Below are 14,081 nucleotides of genomic sequence, written 5' to 3' on the forward strand. Positions count from 1 at the left end.
TATCATGAGAAAACTATAGAGTTTGAATTTAAAAAGGTTTGCACCTGAGCGTCATGTCCCTTGAGTTCTTCCAAAACTCCAGAAGTTTGTTTATCCCAAACAAACACACACTGATCATCAGAGCCAGAGACAACTCGACTTTTGTCAGAGCTAATGGCGCGAATTGCCCTACAAAGAAAAAGTGAATTATTAGGACAATACAGAAATAGTATCATTTTACTTGGGAGAAAGTCAAAAATGAAATGATTAATCATAGTCAAACCATCAACTTGGAAAGAAGTGAAGTAAATATAGAAAACAAGAAACTATGTTTACAAAGGTTGAACTAATACTTTATTGATAACATGATCCTATTGACAAGTGACATTGTGAGCTAACAAAAAAACTAACAATGAAAAGTGACTGAACCAAATACCATAAAAATAAATATTGCCCCTTTATTTACCATACACCAATATAAGATAACGCATGAAAGAATCTAGATTAGTAAACCCAATCTTGTAACTAGTGTATTCATAAATAATAGTTAAAGCACTTGTCATTAAGGTATTGTGGTATAAAAGGTATTAAGTTACAGTTTGTTCCTAATGCCATTTAAGACTTGTTGCCTCAAATTCTAGCAGGCCTTGTGAGAGAGCTCACACAACAAACTAGACTAAGGGACAACAATGAGGCGGAGACCCATTGTCATGATAGCACTCCACTTCCTGCTCTTTAGTGGATCTTTTACCACAAATGAGGCTTCCCGGTATAAGTCACCTAATAGGTATTCTAAGGCTATGGTTCAAAGGTGACAAATGGGATAAGTTCAAGAAAGACACTTAGAATAAGGGAAAGGCACAATCAAATAATGCAAAGAATAATGTGCTCTTCAAGAGACCTATCAAAGGCACTTATGACCTAGGGATTATGGAATAATCAATAATAATAGCTTGCAAAGTCGCATAAGACCAAGAAAAGGCTTGTGAAAAAATGAAATGATAACAAAAGGATCCACAAGCCTTCAACAAGCCCTAAGTTGAGGGCTTGGCGTTAGTTTAGGGTTTCCTAGGGAAAAATTAACTAGGGCTTGTGACATCAACCCTAAAGAGGGAGATTTAACCATGGAAAAGGCTAGATTTTGATGCAATGTGACACAATCCAACAAGCCAATGTCCTCCCCCTAATTGAATTCAGACCTATGCCCTAGCCTAGCAGCTTGCCTTGAAGGGCTGAAAATGAGGAAAGAAGGAGAAAAAGAAGTAAGAAAGGATTTTTGATAAGGTTTGATCACCGATGTGGGAGTCAACCCTTGTTCCTTAGGTGGTGGAGTCTAGGGGAAGTCATCACAATGCCCAACATTCTAATGGAAGTGGGCACTGTTGCATCTACTAAGTCATCAAGCTCTCTGGAAGGCCTAGGTACCTATGGAGTGGGCGCCCTCAACGCCTAGGCTATTGTGGACCACCTGACAAAACCAACTTAAACTATAGTGAAAGCAACCATTCATTAGAGGCTTGGATCATATGAGCATCTAAGTGGACCAAACTTGTATGTTAAGGGCATATTAATACATCAAACTTGGATCACCTTCCGATACATAACTATACCAAGTCCTGTAAAGGTGTTCACTACCTTGGTAGACATAGCTAATGATCAACCCTATTAGGTGTTTCTAAACCGTAAGGGGAAGTGGCATTCCCAAGGTCAACCCCTCTATCAATAGGTGTTAGTGTAAATGAATGACAATGCAGGGGAAAAGGCTTCATGGCCAAGTGCCACTGTCAATGGAATCCACATCTTATGTGTATATACTATAGATGTAAAGGAGGAAGCAATCATGGAAGCATAAGTTACCCTGCTTGGCCTACTTTTTTCACCCCTCTAATGTGCCTTTTACTTCTTTTTGATAGTGATTTGTATTATAGTGCCTAGCTCAAGGGTTAGATTTGCTATTTATGACATAGCATTTAATTATACCCCTTAAGATGAGGTAGTTTATTGCTCATGAGGGTTGGAACATGCAAGGGTTCCTTTTGATGTAATGGAGCATCAAGTGCTCAAGAACAGAGTGATGGCTAAGGAGGACAATAAAGCTCATGTTGGGCTTTTGCCAACACACTAACTTATGTCCCAACCATCTTTTGCATTTATATTTTCTTCTTTGTCTTCTATTGTGGCCATATTATGTTTTTTCACTCTTTCATCTACATCAACCTCCAGGGGAATGTTTCTTGTCCCAACTCAAGAATGAGGATGAGAGGGTGCCAAATCCCAATAAACTAATAAGTTAGATGTAAAGAATGGAGGTGGTATACGGGCTTGTAATGTGGCATGGAAAGTGTCAAGTATGATGTAAGGGAAAAGTGAACATGATATATTAGTCTGGCTTTTCCAAGTAGTGCCCCTCCTATAACCCTAACACCTCAAGGGATTTCCTACTGAACTAGCGCTAAAGATTAACCCCCCTAGTAAGGTGAGAGAACAAATTTACAATCAGGATCAGTGAATCTTTCAAAGCACCCCTTTATCCATACTAAATGCCCAAAAGAAACAAGTATAAGCACCCGATTTTAAAATGAGAAAATGTTGAATAGTGAGAGGTATGCGGTAGGTGCAGATGGCAAACAAAGATGGCATATCATCATCAAGAAGTGAATATCGGGGGTTGTTGGCTAGTTGGTTGTCAAATGTAAGGTTAGCGTTTTCTCCTATGGGGTTACCCATTTTGGTGGCTAACAAGACCTAAGCTCAAAGGTGATGTTATTAAGAGGACATATTATGGAGTTGTGTTTCTCCTTATTTTATACTTAATTACAAAAATGAGACAAATCAGTACATTAAGCAAACACTTCATGTCATGTAGTGTTTTATCTTTATTATCTCTCGAGTTAGTGAGACATCTAACGCCTTTATTTAGTTTTTTAGCCAAGGGAGATATATGTGTTAATCGTAAAATTGCTAACTTAAACTTAATGCAATGACTCACATCATTTCAGTACAAGCAAATTGGTACATAATGCAGAGTCTTGAAAGGATAAACTATAGATACTAATTCTAGATGTTCTAGAACAATTAAAAATAGATGGACATTTATAATAATTCCATAGATGTTAAAGACCTACTTCCCATACCAAAACAACAAGATGACAGGAATTAGTGCAATAGCATTAGCATGGATGACACATGCCTACTCACAAGCTATATGGTAGGTTGACTCAACATCGAGACCATCCTCCAAAATAAATGGCTATAATGATGGCTAAGTGTACGTTGTAACTCCATTGATTAGTACTTAATTTTATTTGTTACACATCACATTGTGCACTACATGATATATTTATTGAATATCTTGTGTATTAATAGAGGTACAACTAATTCCATAACATCCCTAAAAGGAAAAACTAGAAGAGTCAAGTGACAAATACTAACACGACATTTAGCAATAGTATATAAGTGGAACAAGTGTAACACATCTTTTGGGTACCTTTTTGTTCTATGTATTTTTTTTAAATTATTTACAAGCTTGCTCATCCATCCAAATCTGTTTTGATGAAATCCTCATTGTCCCAATCATTTGTTGAAGTTTAGGTTCTACACCATTTTCGATGTTCTTAGTCTCTAAGCGAGAAAGGATCAAGATTGCAACATCTACCAAAACATCCTCAATAGCCATCAGCTATAACAATTATATAAGTGCAGCCACCATCTTCTATAAACATGGCATGATGGAAGAATTTGTGTTCCATAGCAATGCCAACATACTATGATGTGGTCACGAATATTGATACATTGAAAAAAGCACCATGCAAATCAAAGATGATCAAAAGTTACAAAAGGTTCTTCAATGTTATGAGATTTCCAAGACCAAAACAACAAATGCTACTGATAAATGCATGGAATTGAATTTTCAACTATTTATCTTCGTCATTTGTTTGTGTAAAATTTGTTCAGACACCTTTGAAAATAATGTAGTTGTTTATCTCCATAGAGGGAAGTTGGAACATTGTTGGTTTTGTTTCAAACATTACACAAGGCCCTCTATTTCCACCAAGATTGCAAAATTTATAATGATTTGACGATGTCCACATTTCAGCTCAAATACATTCTTAAATTTTCTCAGGAACAATAAATAGCTCTAACATCATCAAATATTCTATGTTTGAAGAAGGAAAAGCTAAGTTATCCCTTTGATCCCTCCAAACCTACAAACTCCAAATGGGTCAATCCCTTTTGGGAGGTTGGAGGTATTCAAAGCATCAAAAGGATATAAATCACTCCTAACTCTTCCCCTTCTCCGGGATTACTTCCCTCAAGAGTGGCACCATTTTTGAAGGGAGGTGTAAGGTGGAGCATTCAAGAAGCAAATCTCTTCCTCTCCCTGGTGAACCCTGAACTTTGAACAAGGTGGCCTCTACTTTAAAGGATATGATTATTCAAAGATTTATAAGGGATAAAAATCAAGCTCAAATTCTTCTCCCCTCTAGTATCCCTTTCTTGAGGCAATAGCCACATTTAAAAGGGGATGGGTAAGGCTAAGCATGTAAGAAGCAAGGAATTATTTTGAGATAGATTTAGAAGTTATTTATGTGGTGCATCCTCACCCTCCAGTAGTGTGTGTGATTTAAACAAAGGTTTAATTTTCACATGTCATCAAGCTCTGTAAACAATACATATTTCTACATAATCCAAGAATGAGGTCGGTTATTGAACAATCTAGCACCCTAGTGCAAAGCCTCACTCAACAATCTAGATCGATAGCAACAATGGGATTAGTTATCACTTTCACTTCAGCAACTACTCCCCTTTATTTTTGTCATTGGAAACAATCACCACAAGGGAGGCTTCCCCAGTATATCTTAGGGGTTATGTAACCCAAATTACTTTAGGCTAAATAACATGAGAGTTCTACTACAAGACTCACCCAACGACAAGTATGCAATATTGGGGTTTTGGGAGATTTTAAGGTGTAATTTCATAAGAGCAAGTATAAAGGTTACTCTATGGCTCAATCTAGAGGGTTTAGGTAGACATAAGAGGTTTAAATAGGTAAACAAACACGTGTAATCAAGAAAGTTGGATTTGCTACTATAACCAAGGTTTTAATCAGAAATTTACAACAGATGGATTTTTAATAACAACAAGAATAAAATAGCCTAAGCCCTCTTGTTGTCCCCTACTATATTTTTTATGATGGTGATGAAATTCTTATTGCTAGACTCTGCCAGACCATTACCTTGGGGATAATAGTTTGAAGAATGGGACAAGACAATACCATACTTAAAGCAAAAGGATGAAAACTCTAAAGAGTTGAGAGTATTGGCATTGTCAGTGGTAATTTTGGCTAAGACACCAAATCGAGTAATAATTTTATCCTCTATAAAATCCATGACTATCTTATCAGTGGCTTGCATTGTAGGAATGGCTTCTACCCACTTGGTAAAATAATCAGTAGTTGTTATAATCCAGGAGTAGCCATTACTAGAATTCTCAATGGACTTTCCTATGAAATCAACACCCATGTGTTGAAAAGGAGCCTCCACGACCCTTGGCTGTAAGGGAAAACCAGCTAACTTCTCCTTCCCAGTGAACAATTGGCATGCTTGGCACCCTCTAACAAATGTGTGCATAGTTAAAAATATTGGGGGCCAATAATAACCAACTCTCAAGATTTTGTGGGTAGTAGTCTTCGTCGCATAATGTCCTCCACAAAATCCTGAATGAAACTCAGTAAGAAGTCTCTTTGCCTCAACTTCATCAACACATCTAAGTATTACCCCCTCTGGATTTCTCCATCCCAGACCATCCTGCACAATGCAATACTTAGTTGCTTTTAATCTTAATTCTCTTCTCTTATGCCCAACTAAGTGGCTAGGACATGATAGATTTTGCAAGTAATAAACAATGTCACTATACCATTCAAGTTGGCATAGTCTTTGAAGTTCTAATGAAGTTAAGACCTCCAATGAATCATTCTAACAAATCAATCCTAAAGCCTTCTCATTCCCCTCAGACAAAATTTGAGTCAACCCCTGGCCCTTAACTAGCTTGGTGGGTCGAATATCCAAATCATACTCTTGCATTTTAGTGACCCATATAGCCCTTGTTCCCAAGCAATCAATTTGAGTTAATATATCCTTTATTGCGGAATGTGGGAGAAAGGGAATGACTCTTGAATACCCCACATAAGTCTTGAAATGCTTAAGAGATTTGACTAAGGTATATGCTTGCTTTTCCATGGTATTATACTTCAACTCTAAACTTTGACGCCATATACTCATGAAAGCTATTGGCTACTCGTCATTTCCTTCATCATTCTTTTGGAGCAACACACTCACAATGCCATCCTTTGAAGCGAAAGAGAAAATCATAAATTCCTTTGAGTGATTAGAGCTAACAAGCACAGGTGCCTTTGCTATGGAATCCTTAATCTCCTGGAAAGCCTTCCTACCCTCATTTCCACAAACAAACTTAGCATATTTCTTTAAAAGACCTTGGATAGGCTTGGCAACTTCAGCATAATTTGGAATAAACCTCCTAAGAAAGTTGATCTTTCCTAGGAATGATTGGAGGGATTTAATATTATGAGGCAAAGGAATTTTTTGAATTGTCTCGATCTTTCAGGATCAATCTTCATCCCATCCTTCGAGATGATATGACCAAGTAACTTCCCTTCGATTACTCCAAAAAAAGGATTCAGAGAGATTCCATACTCTCTATGCCTATCAAAAATCTGCCTTAGATGATCAACATGGGAAGTTCCATCATTTAAAAACACAATCAGCTCATCCTGATTTATTTCAATAAATTTCCCAATTAAACCCTTAAAGGTATAATTCGTAGCACTTTGAAAAGTTGCTCCAGCATTAGTCAACCCAAAAGGCATTCTCAAATATTCAAATGTACCCCATGGTGTGGTGAAAGTAGCCTTATGTCTATCCTCTTTCTTAAACATAACTTGATTATATCCAGAATATCCATCCAACAAAGACATCATACCCAATATTGTTACCCTTTGCAACAAAGCCTCCATGTTAGGCAAAGGATAATTGTCCTTCTTGCAGGCTAAGCTAAAGATTTCTAAAGTCCACACATAGCCTAATTGTTAATTTTTGGTCAACATGCTCTTTGCTTAGAACAGTTACTTCTAAGATCCATATTAGCCCAATTTTAATTCATTTCATTTCCATTAGCAATCACATAGAACATAATGAGAGTAACTTATGAAAGAACATAGACGATAAGAGTAGAGAACAAGCCAAGCCAAGACAAGAGGACACAAGGATATGGCTCAAGCGAGGGAAAAACCCCAAATGGGGAAACCCTTGATCAATTCATCTTATTATCAAATATCAAATGTTCAGCAGAGAATGAGAGTACAATCAAAGTCAAATGTGACTTGCCATCATGAAGATCAATTCCTTAGTCCAAATGACCAAGAAGCAGTCCAAACAAGTCTTTCATTCAACCTTGGGACAATAGTAGACATATTCTGCCCTAGCCAAAATTCAAAGATAGACAAAGCGCCTACAAGTCAATCTCCCAAAAGAAGCTCAATTTAGAATCAACTAATGCAGACTTCTTTGTTGATGATTGTGAACCCAAGATAGCTCAATTCTGAGAAGATTGCAGGTCTGGTTAGGGCATACTTCTCTGCTCACATATTGTAGCAAAGTCATATGATAAACCCCTAAAAGAGCTCGCACTTCCTTGCAGACATTGCAGCAAAGAATGAGTTGATCTTTAGGCTTAACTCTCTCCATCGAACTTTGGACCAAACCTGGAAAACTCCATAGAACATGTGTGGCCTGAAGTGAGGTTAAAAACTGCTCAGAACTGTCCCCAAATGCCCATGTAACATACTCAGACTTGCTCCAATAGCTTTGGCCACCCTTCCTATGGAGCTCAGTCCATCAAAGAGAAGAATAAAGGCCTGCAACTTATCTGAAGTAGCCTTTCAAGTGTAACGGCTTTACCTAAACTAAAAGGTCCCACATAAAACAATCCCAATACATACTCTAGGCAGCCTAGAACTTCCTCAAGGCTTGCGACTGTCTAACTAAAGTATCTTAGACCTCATGCAGAAGAAAAAAAAAAGCAAAAACAAAAGCAACCTTTATCCTCCTCTTCTAAGTATACGGCGGCCTCAGACATCTCCTCAAGCATTGGATGATCTAAATGAGGTAGGACTCCTTTATTTATATAAGATGGAGAGGGTCAAGAGACATGTCGGTTGGGCCTTATGAGCTAGAGGCTGACCTTAACAATTTGCATGTGAGAGAGCATATATTCAAAAACACAATTCTCCTTCTCCAAATTTGATGTTCTTTAGGTTGATTTTGGTCCTCTCGAAGAGAGGAATTTAATGCAATACTTATCTTCATCAAATGAGTTGTCCAAAATGGAATCTGGCCCTAGTTGCCAATTTTAACACTCCCTCTCAACTAGGGATAATTGCACCTGCCAATCCATCCATTATCATGCCATCCTGTCATCATATACTATCTCTTTATCTCGTCTCAACTCTGTTGAACACTGATATAGATAATGAAAAAGAATTGATCGAGAGTGAGTCACAAGACCTTGCCACTCTCCACTAACAAAATTCAATCCATATAGCCAGGGGTCAAACCCCAATTGGACTTGATCCAAAGTGATCAAGTTTTTTTGAACATCATGCATCCTAGACATAGGGAGTACGGAAGTACACAATGCGTCCATCGGTAGTGTTATTGTCTTTATCCACTTTTCCTAACTCATTGGCCAGATAAGAGGTACTTCCCATGTGTCCCGGACTACATGGGTAGGATGATACTGGAGAAATAGCAGGGAAAGAATAAATCACATCCTACTCACAACCATACGTAGGGAAAGGATGAACCACATCCTACAGTCACATATCACAATCATCGTAGGGAAAGAATAAACCACATCCTACAGTCACATATCACAATCATCGTAGGGTAAGGATAAACCACATCCTATAGTCACAGATAACAATCATCGTGATATACCAAAAAAATAAGATAATAAGATATCAGTCGACACAACATACCTAGTCATTACTTACGCATGAATTTCCTCTGCTGAAGATGAAACTTTGTAAAAAGATGATTCTTCATATCTGCTAATAAATTCGTTGTGACATGCAATGTTATACAAACTTATGACCTTTGCACATCCTTTATAGACTGGATATCAATACCTTTCCTTACAAGCTTCTTCATCATTGCATTCTCTCTTACTTGGGCTTGTCCTCACCTAAGCTCTGATACCATGTTAATTTTTGGTCAACACATTCTTTGCTTAGGAAAGTTACTTCTAAGATCCATATTAGCCCAATTTTAAATCATTTCATTTCCATTAGCAATCACATAGAACATAATGAGAGTAACTTATGAAAGAACATAGACGATAAGAGTAGAGAACAAGCCAAGACAAGAGGACACAAGGATATGGCTCAAGCGAGGAAAAAACCCCAAGATGGGGAAAAGCCTTGATCAATTCATCTTATTATCAAATATCAAATGTTCAATAGAGAATGAGAGTACAATAAAAGTCAAATGTGACTTGCCATCATGAAGATCAATTCCTTAATCCAAATGACCAAGAAGTTGCCCAAACCAGTCTTTCATTCAACCTTGAGACAATAGTAGACATATTTTGCCCTAGCCCAAATTCAAAGATAGACAAAGCGGCTACAAGTCAATCTCCCAAAAGAAGCTCAATTTAGAATCAACTAATGCGGACTTCTTTGCTGATGATTGTGAACCCAAGATAGTTCAATTCTGAGAAGATTGCAAGTCTAGTTAGGGCATACTTTTGTCCTCACATATTGTAGCAAAGTCATATTTCAAACCCCTAAAAGAGCTCGCACTTCCTTGTAGACATTGCAGCTAAGAATGAACTAATCTTTAGGTTTAACAATCTCCACCGAACTTCAGACCAAACCCGTTAATTTCCATAGAACATGTGCAGCCTGAAGTGAGGTTAAAAATTGCTTAGAATTGTCCCCAAATGCCCATGTAACATGCCTAGACTTCCTCCAATAGCTTCGGCCACCCTTCCTATGGAGCTCAGCCCATCAAAGAGAAGAATATAGGCCTGCGACTTAAATGAAGTAGCCTTTCAGGTGTAGCGGATTTACTAAAATAAAAGGTCCCACATAAAACAATCCCAATACATACTCTAGGCTACCTAGAACTTCCTCAAAGTCTGCAGCTATTTAACTGAAGCATCTCGACCCTCATGCAAAAGAAAAAACCAAAGATAAAACCACCCTTCGTCCTCCTCTTCTAAGTATATGGTGGCCTCAGACATCTCCTCAAGCATTGGATGATCTAAATGAGGTAGGAGGACTCCTTTATTTATAGAAGATGGAGAGGGTCAACAGGCATGTCGGTTGGGCCTTATGAGTTGCAGGCCAACCTTAACAATTTGCATGTCAGAGATTGTAAATTCAGAAACACACTTCTCCTTATCCAAATTTGATGTTCTTTAAGTCGATTTTTGTCCTCTCGAAGAGAGGAATTTAATGCAATACTTATCTTCATCAAATGAGTTGTCCAAAGTGGAATTTGGCCCTAGTTGCCAATTTTAACACTAATTGACCCATTATTTTTCTCACTAAAACCAAGTTAGAACACCATGTAAAATGACTAGTATGAGTAATAATTTTAGCTTGTAACATCTTTTGCAACTACATTTGCACCAAGAGGGGCAACTTAGGATTAATTTGCCTAAGTTTTAGCCATAAGGGTTTGGCATTTTCACCTTTAGGAGGGACTGTTGATTTTTGGTAGCATCGAATGTGCTATTGCCATGAAAATTGGTGGAGTGGCTAAGGCACATAAGATCTCCAAGACCCAGAAATCGTATGAGGAAATTCCGCCCAGATGGAGAGATATTAAAATAATTAATATTTTTAATGGAGTTCCTAAGTATAAACTTAGGAAAATTAAAATATTAATGTGTATTTACTATTAATATAATATGGGTGAGAAAGTTCTATATAACGAGGATCAAGCTAGATCTAATCTTAGCCGTTGATTAGGGACTTAATCTCGGTCGTTGAATCGTCAACAGGAAAAGTATAAGAAGAGGCTTGATGGTCAGTTGGAGACACACCAAGTTGATCAGTCAATTCAATTTTCTGGGGCAGGGTTTGTTGAGAAATCGAGTTAGGGATCTATTGCAGCAAGGACCAGTTCGGCAGAAGGCTGAGAATACATAGCAGAGAGGCAAAGATAGTGTCGAAGAGAGCACGGAGGCAAAGATAGTGTCAGAGAGAGCGCAGAGGCAGCCTGGGCTGACGCAGAGACAGACAGAGTTGACACAGAGGCTCGGAGGGCCAGCGCTAAAGACGCGGGAGGTTGAGAAGTTGACGCAAAGGCTAGCAGCGCTGACGTTGGGAAGAAAGAGTTGCGCTTTTGTGTTTTCATGGGGCAAACTGAGAGCTGAGGTGCAGACGTAGAGCCATAAAGGGTGACACAGTCCCTAGAGGGTGACTCACTTCTGAAAGGAAGATTGGAGCAACTTTCGTTGTCCAACTAAGGAACAGTCGAAGTCACTGTGGGGCTCATCATCCGGTTGCTGATCAGCCGAAATATTTGTCTCCAGAGCAAGGTACTTCTACCAAGGAAAATCTCTAAAGGGTGAGCCATTTCTGGCACCATGGTTGTATTCAAAAAACTGCATAATAATAAAACTCTCATATCTGCTACACCCGTTTTCCTACATTGGGTTTTTCCGGGGACGATTGTCCAAAAATAACAGTCTCCCTTATGTTTTCTTAGTTATTTTAGTTGTTGATATGTATATGTGTGAAGGTTGCATTTGTGTTTATTTCGATATTTATGTTCATAAATAACTTGCTAATGAAAAGAACAAGTAGAAGATAATAAACCAGATAATGCAGTAGGGATTTCTAATGTGTCAAACTTCGAAATTTCCACATGGTATCAGTGCAATTGCAGGTCACAAGAGAATTGAAGACGTCGGTAGGAGAAATCTGAAGAATTTGCAACAGAAGCAGTTGCCCCGAGAGACAACGTTGTTCCAGAGCAAAAGCAGCAAGAGAGGAAGTGACGCAGAGCTAGCGTCATCATTTCGAGCCAAGGTAAGGGCCAGCGCAGAGGCAGAGAGAAGTAGAAGAGGCTCACGAAAAGCTACGTCATTCTGCTCAACCAAGTAGGATTGACGTAGTTGGTTGGAGGGGCAGATTCAGCCTTTAACAAGATTGCGTAGAGCCTAAAAGGCTCGGTTTCTTCAGTTATCAGGGCTTGGGGAGTTGTGGGTAGATTGTGATTTGAGGAACTGGTGGGACATTGTTTCTATCGATACAGAACAGTGTCTAGGGAGACAAAACCAAGGTAGATGGAAACACCACCTCAACGGATTTCTAGCTAAGGAATCCAAATCCGAGTTGCAGTTGCAGTTGCAAGGAGGATTGGAGAGGAGCGGTTCGACAGCTGGTCAGAGGATTTCCAGGAGGGAAATCAGGACTCAGAGGGAGATTTCCAAGAGGGGAGTCAAGACTCAGACGGAGTCCAGAAGAGGAGCTGAAATGGCAGTGAATAGACTAAGGGATCAACACAGGTTGGACGACGCTTCCAACTTTCTCATCTAGAAAGCCAGGATCCTCGAAGTCCTGGATCGACATCGCATGAAGGACTATGCCTTGAAAGTAGTGGCCATCCCAGTTGACCCGGTTGAGAACGAGAAGTATAAGGATGCCCAGGCGAGGCCGAAGTGCATGATCCTTGACGGGGTCAATGATCATGTCATACCACATATTGATGAGAAGAACACAGCAAAAGAGATGTGGGACACTTTGACAACCTTATATCAGGGCTCTTCCATGCAATGGAAGATGCTATTGGAGAATCAGTTGCGGTCATATCAGATGCAGAAGGGAGACGAGATAGATCCCTTCATCCTCCAGTTGCAAGAAATTTGAGACTAGCTTACTTCCATGGGGTCTACATTGGATCCAGAGTTTATGGTCAGGACTACTTTGAATGCAGTCTCCAAGGACTAGGAGATGTTTGTCCAAAGCATCTTGGGCAGAGAAACTCACCTCAGTTGGGAAGAGATGTGGGCAGCTCTTCAACAAGAAGAGATCAGGAGGTTGAACAAGGCAAGGAGTAGTGGTAAGGGAGTTCGAGTCAAGAAAGAGGAGGAGGAGGATGCGGCTCTAGCATCTGCGAGACAGAAAGGGAAGAGTAAGAAGAAGGACATCTCCAAGGTTAAGTGCTTCCATTGTGGGGAACTGGGGCATTATGCATCCTAGTGTCCTAAGAAGAAAAGCAAGGGAGAGGCTTCTGACTCAAAGGAAGATCCAGCTAAGGCGGAGAAAGAGGTCAAGACTGATGACGATTGTGGCATGAGTGCTCATGCACCTCTAGAGAAGAGGTGGGGAGACATCGGGTTGTAGTCAAGAGGACTACATGCTACAAGCAAGATCTTTGTGGTGCCCAAACTCTTGGATCACATCCGGCTACGCGAGCCCTTTGTTGATTTGTGGTAGCATCGGATGTGCTCTAGCCATGAAAATTGGTGGAGAGGCTAAGGCACATAAGGTATCCAAGACTCAGAAATGGTTTGGGGAAATTCCACCTGGTTGGAAAGATATTAAAATAATTAATATTCTGAATGGAGTTCCTAAGTCTAAACTTAGGAAAATTAAGATATTAATCGGTATTAATATAAAACTGGGTGAGAATGTTCTAAATGACATGGATCAAGCCAAATCTAATCTTGATCATTGATTAGGGACTTAATCTTGATCGTTAAAGACTCAAAAGGAAAAGTATAAGAGGAGGCTTGAGGGTCAGATGGAGATACACCATGATTGATCAGTCAGTTCGATTTTCTGGCGTAGGGCTTGCTAAGAAAATTCGAACAAGTGATCTGTTGCAGCGAGGGGCAGTGATTACATAGCAGAGAGGCAGGGATAGTGCCAGAGGGTCAATGTTATGATTGAAGAGGCTGACGCAGAGGCAGCTAGATCTACGCAAAGGTAGCAGGAGCCAAGCAGAGGCAGATCAGGACTGCGCAGAGGCTGAGGGGCCTGCGTGGATGACGTAGAGGGCCAGAGAGCT

The 14,081-nt window shown here is 39.5% G+C and overlaps 1 protein-coding gene across 2 annotated transcripts in view; it reads right to left on the bottom strand.

Moving 5' to 3' along the window:
- Nucleotides 1-14,081, bottom strand: part of SCD1 (stomatal cytokinesis defective / SCD1 protein (SCD1)) — a 470,752-nt gene that overhangs the window by 120,108 nt on the left and 336,563 nt on the right. For both annotated transcript variants that reach the window (XM_089426037.1, XM_089426039.1), the window contains one exon: nucleotides 45-168. In XM_089426037.1, the coding sequence (XP_089282163.1) occupies nucleotides 45-168 (124 nt within the window). The remainder of the gene's footprint in view (nucleotides 1-44; nucleotides 169-14,081) is intronic.

The sequence above is a fragment of the Pinus tabuliformis genome, chromosome 6 (assembly GCF_031772625.1).
Source record: "Pinus tabuliformis cultivar Carrire ecotype Pingquan chromosome 6, CPIR1, whole genome shotgun sequence".
NCBI classification, from domain to species: Eukaryota; Viridiplantae; Streptophyta; class Pinopsida; order Pinales; family Pinaceae; genus Pinus; species Pinus tabuliformis.